General features: G+C 36.6%; 1 protein-coding gene across 3 annotated transcripts in view; it reads right to left on the minus strand.

Moving 5' to 3' along the window:
• Positions 1-12768, minus strand: part of NETO1 (neuropilin and tolloid like 1) — a 74891-nt gene that overhangs the window by 34001 nt on the left and 28122 nt on the right. For all 3 annotated transcript variants that reach the window (XM_027798270.2, XM_027798254.2, XM_005431990.3), the window contains exons 5-6: positions 878-919; positions 633-760 (exon numbers count right to left, since the gene is read on the minus strand). In XM_027798270.2, coding sequence (XP_027654071.1) covers positions 633-760; positions 878-919 — 170 coding nt within the window. The remainder of the gene's footprint in view (positions 1-632; positions 761-877; positions 920-12768) is intronic.

Below are 12768 nucleotides of genomic sequence, written 5' to 3' on the forward strand. Positions count from 1 at the left end.
AGTAACCGATAAGATAGGAACTGAATAAGGGAGGAACTCAAACAGAATCCAAGAATTGTTAAATTCATTGCAGTCCTCTCCTGTTCGTTACAAATGCCTGGCTTGCTGGCTGTGGTGGGAGAGAAATGGGAACACTCTCTGTTTTTTTCTGTGGCTCTAAACCAAAGGAAATAAAGGTCTTATACAGAGGAATGTGAATTTACCTTGGCTCCATTTTCACAGTTCCCAGATAAGAAACAATAATGACCTCAGGGAGCCAGCAGTGTTTCCTTAGTAGTCCCTATATTAAGTATTTGAAATATATTGAAAATTAAGGTGATAAGATTACCTCCTGCTTAGGAAAACACATTGATTCTTTAAAAATATGAGCAAAATTAAAGATGAATTTAAGAAAATTATTTATGGCACAAAAAGCACATTAACACTGCCCACATCATTATTTATAGAGAAGGGAGGTTATTTTGGCTGAGGTGACAAATTGCCCTTCCACGGCAGAAGGCAAAAAAATGGTTTACAAGTTCAAGCTGTAAAGTTATTAAACAAGATCTGACTGTACTAAGAAATGCACAAGTTATCAGATAAGTCAATTTCTTAAATTAAATGGCAAATCAGCAAGTGGATGAAAGACTGACCTTGGATCGGGGTGGTGCTCGGATGTACCATTTACAGTCTACTGCTTCAGTTTCAGAAGCTTTTCCTTCTTTGACAATTTGTACAGATTCCACAATTCCTTCAGGTCCTCCCATCTCAAACTCACAAACTGAATAACAAAATACCAGAAAAAATGAAACCTGAACAGCAAACAAAAATTTTTTCTACAGCAGAGTGCAAAGGCCTCCAAGTTAAAAAAAATAAATAAACAAAACAACATACCAACCTGGCAATGGCTTCAAAACGCCAAGGTCCTTAAAATCTGGATCTTAAAAATTGAGAAAGACAAAATTAGTTTTGTTCAATATCTTGGCTATAACGTCAATGTGCTAAAATTTGACAATGCACTTCAGTGATATAATTATACATATGTTTCTTGGAAATAAGAAGTGTTCCAAAACTATGGCAACACATAATGCAAGACTAGTTTTTTTCTGGTACGAAATCCTGCTCTTCCCTGTCTGTCTCTTTCAGAAGGTTGAGTTAAAAAAATATTTCTTCATACACTAGCAAGCAAGAATATCACACAACTAACCACATGACACTTTAATACAGTTAATGAAAGAGGATATATTTACAGATCCATTCAGAACCCTTTTGCCTATTTTTCAGTATAACACTCAGTTTAACTAGAGAATTCTAAACTTCATTCTGTGTTTATGAATACTCTGCCATCCCTACCAACAAAGAGGAGACACTTTCTGTGTCAGCAACATCCACTTGGCCTTCCTGGAATAAATACCATAAGTATTTACCATGGATTTCATTGTGCTAACAAAGTAATGTCTAACACATGTGCTATCTTAAATCAGGTAAACATGATTATATTAACCATCTGAGATGGTTTTTATTATGCTTTTACAGCCAGGTATAACACATAGATGCAATGAGTTTGGTCTTAAGCCTATGCTTCAATAGACAACTATCCATAGCCAAATCATCATTTCACAAAATTTGGCCCATTTTGAAGATACTGTCCAAAACCAGAAATGTTAAACAAACTAAAGTATTTCAAGAGAAAACTATTTCTTCAGAATAGACTGGTCTTGTCTCAGAGATTTTTATCACTTGCACTGCTTTTCTACCTAAAGTGAATGTTCTGCACTGTCTTTCTTATTTTCAGAAGAAAACATAAACCAAACAAACATAAAGCAACCAATTAACCAAAAAAACTCACCAAAAAAAAAAAAACAACCCCAAACAAAAAAACCCAACAACAAACCCCAACAAATACATCCACTGTCCTTTCTTTTTCTCTGGAAAGTTGAAAGGATCTGCTATATTGAAACCAATGAACCAACGATAAACACTTCTATATAAACACTGCATTAAGCTTCTCCTGAGTCACATACATAGTGTCCAGGTCTCAAAAAGATTGCATAAGAGAAAAACTGAGGTAGAGTTTGAGAGGTAGTCTACTCATGCAATTGATCTTACTTTTTCAGGATCAGGTCAGTGCAGTAAAAACTATAAATGAAACCGTGAAGAGAAGGTTTGGAAGAAATGTTTCAAATGAAAAAAAAAAAAACACCACCAACCCAACCCACTACTAAAACTGCTGTTCTCCTCTAGCCTTAGTCAAGTTGGGACAGTAGAATCATAACCAAATAATATCCTGAAAAAGTCTAGTGCTCTATAAGCAAGATCAGCCATTTTTAACCTGAACAGTCAGAATGTGTTGACTTCAAAAATCAGAGATGTAAAGTCACTTCTTTAAATTGTCCCTCTATAACCAGGCTGCGGTTGTTCTTCCCAGTTATCTTTTACAGTTGCACAATATAAATCATGAGTGAATACTTATGAACTTAAGGGACTGCCAGTATAACTGAGTAGGCAATTAGTATTAATTGTTGAGCAGTTTTATAGGTCAGTAGATAGATATGATAGCCAACAACACTAAATATAATTAAATATTTCAGTTAATGTACTTGGATGTTTATACCTAGTGCTGAAAGCAAGATACTTGAAGGAAAATTACTTTGACTACTGCCTCAAATTAACATCCAAATCATGTCCAGTGTAACCATTACATTTATTCCTTTTGCTGAGTTCGCAAGGACCACTCTGATATACTAAAAACACTCCACCACATTAGCAAAGTACAGAGGAGGAAAAAAGGAGAGAAACATCCTGACAGGATTTCTCCCATATGAAGGAGTTTTCATATAAAGGAGTGATAGTAGCAAGAATCCAGGCTGAAGTGTAATCTAGACCATGAAATTTGACCAACAAAACAATTCTAAAATTATGTTCTTATTTGTTAACAATACAGTAACACTGGTAACAATGCACATAGAAGTGCACAATCTGTTAAAATTCTAGGAATATGGTAGATCTTGCTCAGTTATGAAGAATAATCTTTTTGCAACCTTTCAACATCTCAAGTGATAGTAAACCAAAATCTGTGACACCTGAGGTAATACACTTCATTAAACATTAACAGGATATCAATACTATAATTTTAAAAATCTGTAAATAAGGTATCATCAGACATGCTGGAAATTCAGCTATGTTTAAGCATAATTACCCAGCAAATGTTTGGTTTTTTAAATAGTCTACCATTAAACAGATTATTCTTTAGCAGCTCTTCTGTATGTAATTCAATCAAACTGTTATTATCAGTCTGGCTGAGTCAGAACCCTTTTAATGATATCTAAACACTGACTGACTAGATCTTCCAATAGACAGATAGTCCTGATGAAAATTATGTTCCCATTAGGAAAACTTCCCAAGACAGGAGAATTTTGCTGTGAAAAATAAGATTGATCACTTATAATAAAAAAGTAGGATGCAATAGGCCTTGAGGGGTATGCAATACATGTAATTTATTTATTTATTTTTCATGGGGATCTCCTTAATGGAGAAATGAAGTATGTAAAGAGAAAACCAGGAACTGTCATAAGAAATGTGAAAATGTGTAAAGGTTATATAAATGGCAGACCTGGCATCCAAAACAAGTTCTGTGGGTTTTTCCTGAAGCATTGAATGTCTCTTTTAAAACCTACCAATACAAAAAAAAAAAAAAAATCCAGAAATCTCCTTTGGTGATATATTACAACCTATTCCACAAATAACAGATTCCTGGAATGGTTTAGTTACTCTAAGCTTTTCTGTAATGTCTCTGTGAAACAGAGAATTACATTTGAAACTTACGAGATGCAAAAATCTTTACAAGGCTATTTAGAGTTACTGGCAAACAAGAAGAATGAGAAATTGTAAAGTAGCCCAAAGGAGAATATGGTGATAATCTGTAATTTCCTTAACTGGTAAAAAAATGTGGTAGATGAGCAGACAGTGAAGTGGACTGGAAACTGGCTGAACAATCAGACCCATGATGGTGGTGATCAGTAGTACGAAGTCTAATTGGAGGCCATTATTGAGTGGTAGGTATAACCAAGGGGCCAACACTAGTCCGATCCTGTTTAACATCATTAATGATCTGGAGGATGAGGCAGAGTGAACCCTCAGCAAGTTTGCTGATGACACAGTACTGGGAGGAGTGGCTGATACACCAGAAGGCCATGCTGCCATCCAGAGCAGCTTCAGCAGGCTGGAGAAATAGGCTGACAGCAACCTTCCGAAGTTCAACAAGGGGAAGTGCAAAATCCTTCATATGGAGAGGAATAACCCCATGTACCACTGTATGCTGAGTCCACCCAACTGGAAAGCAGCTTTGCAGAAAAGGACCAGGGGGGGCTGGTGGACACCAACTTGAACATGGGCCTGGCAAACAAGGCCACCAGTATCCTGGGCTGCATTAGGAAGAATACTGCCAACAGCTGAGGAGGGATGTGATCCTTCCCCTCTGCTTGGCACTGGTAAGGCCATACCTGTAGTGCTGTGCCCAGTTCTAAGCTCCTCAGTACAAAGGTGATATGGAGCTACTGGAGACAGTCCAGCAAAGGGTCATGAAGCTGATTAAGGGACTGAAGCATCTCTTCTATGAGGAAAGATTGAGAGAGCTGGGACTGGTCAGCCTGGAGAAGAGAAGGGCCAGAGGGGATCCTACCAGTGGGTATAGATGTCTGAATGAAGGGTACAAAGAAGATGGAGCCAGGCTTTCTCAGTGGTATCCCGTGATGGAACAAGAGACAATGGGCACACACTGAAACACAGGAGGTTCTGTCTGAACATCAGGAAACGCTTTTCCACTGCAAGGGTAACTGAGCACTGGCACGGGCTGCCCAGAGAGGTTGTGTAGTCTCCGACCTTGGAAATATTCAAAAGTCATCCGGACATGGTCCTGGAGACCCAGCTCCAGGTGGCACTGCTTGGAAACGGGGTTGGACAAGATGACCTCCAGAGGTCCCTTCTAACCCCAACCATTTTGTGATCCTCTGATTCTGTAACAACTAAACACCAGAATAGGCTAATATTGAAATAACTAGTCGAATGACAAATCTAAGGTAATAGCAGAGGTTAGACAAATCCCTATCACAATGCAGACTTGTTTTGATGGAATTTGCTTTGAGTCATAGGAGCATATATCCCCAACCTGAGAAATCTGTAATGTTTAGGACTGGTTTCAAATAGATCCACTAGGTCTTCATGGGAGCCTCTAAGGGTTTTGGATGCTGACTCTGGGATCTGTTCTATATGTGGCCCATGGAAACCATGCTACTTTCCTTTATTTTTCATTTCACTGTTAATATGCAACAAGGCTGACTTTTCTGAGCAGCTGGCAAGCATGGAATTTAAATACGAAACCAGGAGGACAATTCTAATGAGTTAGGGCACCTGATTGCTCAAAAAACTTGTGAAATAAAGAAAATTGTAAAGTATAAAACAATTTTAGGTTAACTAGATCAACTCTTAAAAAAAAAGTAAATGACTTTGTTTACAAGTAAACTGCAGCATCTTATGTGGTTGCCCAGCTGTGGCATATCCACACAGAAACATTTACCCACTTATGCATACACGTGTAAGTCACTTGCACAGAAAGTGAAATTGTTTAAAATTCTATTACTTCAGTTATTTCTGTAAAAGACAGGTAAATTGTATGTAACAGAAAGAGGGAAAATACATAAAGTTCAAACTAATTACTAGCAACAAGATATTCTGTTGGTAAGTATTATTACAATTCTACTTTAAAAGACCAAATTTTGAATAAAATACCCACAGTTATCAAACCTGTTCAACTTGTTTTCAAAGACAGATTCCACAAGGCTCTTAAAAGTAATTTTAAGTCACACAGAACAGTTACAGGATTTCTTTCTTGCAAGTGCACAAATTTGTGGGTAAAGCTCTCACACTCTGTTTATCAGTTTCTTTACTTTTTCATCTAACATTCATTTGGACATTGTCTTACACTGAGCATCAAACTTGTTGCTTGTACTGATCGAAATAGTAGAAATCTCACTCTTTTGATTTAAGTAAACAGATGTTTCAATATCTCTTCTGAAAATAATGGAAGATTGAGCTGGTATGTTATGCTTAATTATGCACAATTTTGTATGTCTGAATTACAGTATATGTATTAAAGAATACGAGAAATTACTGTATGGTCAGAAGTCCAGACGAAGTAAGCACCACAAAATCCTGGTGCAGATATGATAAACTGTTGAGGTATTTTGCTTGCTTTTCTTCTATAAATGAGAAAATAATGATCAAACTATAAACTACAAAGGATTGATGTTTAAAACATAAAGGAGATTTTGCTGTTTGTGAATACAAACCCCTCTTTTTTTAGAGATGTATACACAAGTAGTTACAGTATGTAGAAACCATATTTCCAATGATAAACAGGGAAGCTTCATTTTTACTCATTGAGCAGACAGCTGTAGATACATCTTTCCACTTTCCTGTCTTTGAATGACTATAGACATTCAATTTTTATCTACCAATATTTAAGACATTTTAACACATCCCCATGGTTCTCCATCATAGAACTTACTAGAGACCTGATTTTACATGTAAATGCTCATGTAAAAGTAAAGAGAATTGCACTATTGAGCAAGACACCAGTTATTTATTTTCAAGGTTATGAAGTCAGGTTCTTTTACCATGATTTCTGGGAGCCTAAACAAGTTCTGTCCTCTTGAAATATAGTTCTATGTAAAAGCAGAGCTTGCAGAACTCTGTACAGAACAGCAGGATTATTCTAAGGTATTTTATATGGTTGCCTCCTAGTATTTGATGATACAGTAAAAATACCAGAAGATGATGACCAAGAGATTTTAAAAGCATAAAAATACGCTTAAAGAATCACTTAAGCAATTCTAAAATAGAACAGCATTTCTAAAAGTAAACATTTTTTGTGAGGTGTACAAAGAAAGGGAACCTAACTATTCCACTGGGGAAAGTGAAAGTACTAAGTTAAAAAAACAAAATGAAGTGAAATAGATATGCAAAAATGCACAAATTATTGTCTTGTTAACAAAAAATAAAATTTGTTGTGATTATTTTTTTTCAGCTCTGTAGTCTTCTTGAAACTTCCATATCTGTATTAAATATCTGTCTGTACCTGTATTAAATATAGCAAAGGATCTTCAAATAAAACCTGTAGTTTACTAGGCACCTTGAAAACGAGTTCTGTAATAATTATAGCTGGCAATAGTATGTGCTTTTTGTTTTCTGTGTTCTTTCCTTCAAGAACAATATTGTGAGCAATGAGGCAGCTATTCTGGAGTCTACATATTTATAATCTAAAAAAATGCTTCTCAAATTTTTCACTCCTTAGCACAGTCATGAAAGAACTCAAAGGTGGTAAGTGCAAATGTAGAAGTGAATATGACTCTTGCTATTTCACCTTGAAGTTCTACCTGCTATTAGATCAGCAAGAAGTCATATGAAGACAAATAAGCCAAAAAAGATTTGTACTCTAGAGAAGTTTGAGACACTGTTTTTGAGATGCAGCTGCATAAGGAAACACTACTTTGTCTTGAACTTTGTGATCTGACTCACTGTAAAGTACACTAAAGCTACTATTTGTCTTTGGAAGAAATTTTATAAATGAATGCTGTGAGCAGTAGGTGAAGTAAAATCATATTTAGAAAAATACAGTCAACCTGCTCTGGTTACTTTTACCAGACTCCTTATATTGTTGAAATAACACAAACTGCCTTGCGGAAGTTTTATTTCTAAATTATTATTTTATTATTTTTTATTATTTTTTAGGGCTTTTTTTCTCACATTTACTATTCTTAGCTCATATTCACAAACAAAACATCTTTATAGTGTATTTAATATACTGATTTACAAACTGCACGGCTATGGCGACCTCATTAAGATGAGATACTGCATGTGTTAGCAATAGACAGACATTTGTATACCAAAAGGTAATACTTGTTTCTTTAACAAGTATTTGGAAATGAAAAGGCAGTATGATGAGGAAAGAAAATCCATGTCTTTGCTTAACTTTTTGCTAAGATTGGTCAAACTGAGCAGACAGGAAGTGCCTGAATGAACTCCACTGCCACAAGCCACATGATTACAGAGGTCACACCCAGATTTTTCTTTTCATGTACACAAATGAGCTTTAAGGTTTTGAGACCTTAGCCTGCTTGCCTTCCTTGTCTACTCTGTAAACCATTTAGAGTAGGTTCTTTCTCCAGTCTAAATTTCATATGGGTAGGAAACATGTCAGAAGGTAAGAGAACTCATGAGAGCCTGGATTTCATCCTCAAATGGTGTTTGGACTATTTGGTAAGTGCACCTAAACCCCAGAAGTGAGAAGTACTTCTTTGAACTGACCTAGTGAGAGAGCAAGAATGGGCAACAGTGCTACCAAGGCTCCTGAGTAGAAAGAGGAAGTCTGGGAGCTTTGATGATATGTGTGGTATTATTTGGCAGATCATTTCTATTATGTTAAATATTTACACTAGCAGCTGCGTGCTCCAATTAGGCGTCATATTCCCCTTATGCAGCACATTGTGTGTAGAAACACAGGGAAAAAATGATCCTATGATGCGTATTTCAGAGACTGCTCATATCTTTCTGTTGCCCAGAAGCATGTGGAACAAGACTGAATGAGGGCAGGGGCCCACTTTATCTGACCTGCGCAGCCTTGCTGCCACAGTGCGGCTGACTCAGCCATCAGTCAAGGGCAGCGCCTCATATGCGTCTCCCCAAGATAATATCCCAGTAGCTTCCTGTGATTGACTAACGGTCTCTAACTTGACTAGGAAGAAACATGTGCAACATAAAAGTGTTATGGAGCTTTTCCTGAATTATGGTGAATACTAAGTATGGCCTAGTCACGCAATTTCAATGTAGTACTGCTAAGGCTTGCTATTTGTCATTCGTTTGTTACAGATGACTCCTAGCCTAACCCAAGGAAATAACACTTTATGTTCGTGGCAGAAGTATATGGAAAAATGATTCAGAGGATTTAGCCACCACTGGTTGCTAGGCATTACTGCTGCAGATTGAAACCAGTTATACATGGTTATTGCTTGCTATACCATTCAGTGCTCAATCTGCATAGCCTTTTCAGAGAGGCCATTCATGCTGTATCGGTCCATAGAGTGGGTTTGCCAGGACAGAGGGAACTTGTGGAAACAATCTAGTGGTATAAAGAAACCTTTGGGTTTTTATCATAGAACAAATGCTTTCTCCCACTTTTAGCTCAGAACGTTCAACAGAATGAATATATTCACTGCAATGTTTGCAATTCTTTTGAAGTGCTACATCTTTTTCAGCTATTATACTCAACAGAACACATTACTTGTGCTACTTCAAATAGTATTGAATAATCTGTAGTTGACTGCATATTAAGTCACATTACTAAAACAAACAGAAAAGTTAGCATAGTGTTTACATCTACTAATATTACCCCAGCTATGGCATGTATGCTATTGGCATCTTTGTAAAGATAACTGCATCTCACATGAGAAGCTCAAAGATCTCTTCTAGGTTCCACATGTGAATAGTTCACCATTCACTTTAACAAGAGATTTCTTGCACTGTCTCCAAATATTTTTCTCTTACAGCTTAGCAAAGCACCATGTGGACTTTCACTAAAGTGAATAACCATGTCAGAGAGCACTGGAAGGGAATTGAGTTCTGTTTGTAAAAACAACTGATTGCTTAATCATCTGGATGTATAAGATACCAGAAGGAGATGAAGCAGACACAATAGTCCAGAAAATATGATCCTTAGAGAGGAAGCAAGTGAAATACCTATACAAAAACCCCATTCATTAGTTTACTGTACAACTGCTAGATTTTTGGAAGTCATTGGGTGAATTATGCTGTACTGCTGTCCAGTAACAGTCTTTGAATGATTCTAAAATCCAATGTCACAGGATGTTTTTAAAATGTATTCCATGTCCAGAGTAGAAAGTTGTTGGTGCTTAGGATCAAAAGGAGAATTCTAGGTTTTCATCCCCACTGGAGCCTGAATGCTCTTTTCCTGAAGAAGAAATAAAAAACCTTAGAACAGGGGTCCTCAAACTTTTTAAACAGGGGGCCAGCACGCGGATGAAGTGGCAGGCAGTCATCTGCGGCTGCTTGGTTTCCCCACCCAACCCCCGGCAGGGGGAGGCAGGGGGGTTCTGTAAATACCGGGGGACGGATTGAGGACCCTGGGGGGCCGTATCTGGCCCACGGGCCATAGTTTGAGGACCCCTGCTCTAGAACTTATCAAAGCAAAAGTGGAATTCATTCATTAAACAACATTTGTCAACTCTAATTGTAATTACATGTGCCCACCACAGACACTTCAGTGAGCAAGAAGAGAAACTCTAAAAGCCACATACCTCAATGAATTGCTGAGGAAGGCATATCAACATGAAGTCCCAGAAACAACTGTGGGAAAAATAAGTCTTCTTTCCTGTCCCTTTAGCATCCATAGCAGTAGAGCTTTCAGTGACACCAGAGCTTTACTTCTGCTGCTGCTGCTTTTAGGAGGTTTCCTGCCTAGCAATTGCCTTTTCAGGGAGCACTGAGCTATTGACCCCAGTAGTTTTCCCAAATGTACAAAGCCCTCTCTACAGAATGAGAAGATGGGTTTTCTTCAGCTTTAGCTACAGAATATACTGTGGAGCTTCCCTGGAGATGTTATTGCACTTTTTTTGTTTCTTCTTTTTTTTTAACGGCACAGGGTAGCAGCTTTCTTTGAGGAACTGTTACAGAAAGAAGATAACTCTGTGTGTTAAACTGTGAATTCCTACCTAAATTACCCACAAACTTGTGAATTTTACATTTTATTATACAAGATAATATTCAGATATTTAAGGGACATAAATAATATATGGGAAGGGACCAATAACCCTTCCACTCATTCTAGTATTATGAAATTTAACTTCTGAGATTATAGGAGGAAAACATTTTGATACATTTTTGGTTAAGTAAGGATTTACAGCTAGGTCTTTGGCCTTACAGCCCATCTGCTTCCTATTGCTTACAACTTCATGAGAATGACATTCCCTTTTGTTCAAATAGATCATTCTCTAATTTCATGCAATTAAAGTGCCAGAGAACAGTCCAAACTATGATCAATTGCTAATACTGACCTAGCATAGACATAATCTGTTAGAAAGAAGACACTAGGTCAGCTGGGACTTTTATTATTTTGATGAGGATGGCCCTATAGAATGTTTTACTATGTATTTGACTAAAACAAACAGTTCTTACCAACTAGCCTCAAATCGTTTCCACTTAGACTAATGGATAAAGATTTTTGTTCATTAGTAGCAGTTAAGCCATGTTTTGCTATATGCCCACACAAAAAAATCAACCGGATGCTAAATTCTAAATCAAAGGGTATCATCTTCAACCTTTTTAACTTCTACTTTAAACAAGATCCTTCTAATAATCTTCAGTCCTCTTTGAGTATCATTTATGCCACATGCTCTGTGTTCACTAAATTCTCAAAGTGGTTTGTCATGAACATCTGCAAACAACTGGGTCTGTGGATAACTGGAGACCTGTAACCTAGAGCTTGAAAAGAGTCAGATTCATGTCCTTAAAAACTCATTTACCACTGACTTTTCCTCACCCAGAAACTCCAGATCCAGCTATCCCTAAACAGTGATTATATATAATCAGTATAGATCAATAATTTTTAATTCTATTATCATAACTGAGGAATTTAGATTAAAAAAAGATAGTTTCCATTTAACAGTTTAACAGATTTGCAGTTTTTCTCCTCTATTCAAAAGCTACCAGTCTGAAGCAACAGTCTGATTTCCACTGGATTTACTCACAGTTTCAGTATTGATTCCCACAGAAACAGGTTTAGGCCCACAATCTGAGCAGAATTTAGCAACTGATTTATTGAGTGCTACACTGATTGACTGGCTCAGTCTCATACGGAGAATAAAAACTGGTCTTTTGCATCACATTCACCATGAAAAAGCCATTGTCATTCATTGTATCAGTTTGGGAAGGGAGTGTTCATAAGTCCTTATGTCTACTTTATTCAATATCCAATATTGTCATTAACTGGCTAAATCAAATATTGCCATTAACTGGCTGAACAGACTGGGAAAGAACAGCAAAGTGGGTACTGATTAGAGATTGTCCAGTTCTTTTGCTGGTGTGGTAATATTTAGAAGAAATGAGGAATCAGGACAGTTTTCACTTGCAGCAGCAGCAGGTCAAACATGATGGTCAGTCACAGCACTTGTGTGTGATTTTTAAGTATGGGTCAGCCGTTAATCCAACAAGCAGGCAATAATTAAATTTAATTTGACCAGATCAAGTTTTTGACTGTAAAACAGCAGGAATTTTTCCTGCTTGATTTGAAAGAGTCATTTAAAGCTCCAGTGAGATATATATATATATATATATATATATATATAAAAAAATAATCAAATATAAATAAAACCTTTCATTTAAAAGTACTTGGCAAATCATTGATCTATATGTATATTGGAATATCACTGATACACAATATTCTGGAATACAAACAGTTATATTAATATAAATTATTCTTGTGGAGAGAGCAAATGCAATTACAGAAGCTCAAATTACACAAATCTGATTTTTAAACTACTAAGCCAGTATGCATTTTATCAAAAAACACCCAAACTTATAAATTTATTTTATATTTTATATAATTTCAGTATGGACTTTGTAGTCCATGTGACCCATGGTAGCAGTTAATAACCAACTGTCTAATCCACATAATGAAATCAGCATTAAAGAACAAAATAATTTTAACAATAATTTTCT

Source organism: Falco cherrug, chromosome 3, assembly GCF_023634085.1.
Source record: "Falco cherrug isolate bFalChe1 chromosome 3, bFalChe1.pri, whole genome shotgun sequence".
Classification (NCBI taxonomy): Eukaryota; Metazoa; Chordata; class Aves; order Falconiformes; family Falconidae; genus Falco; species Falco cherrug.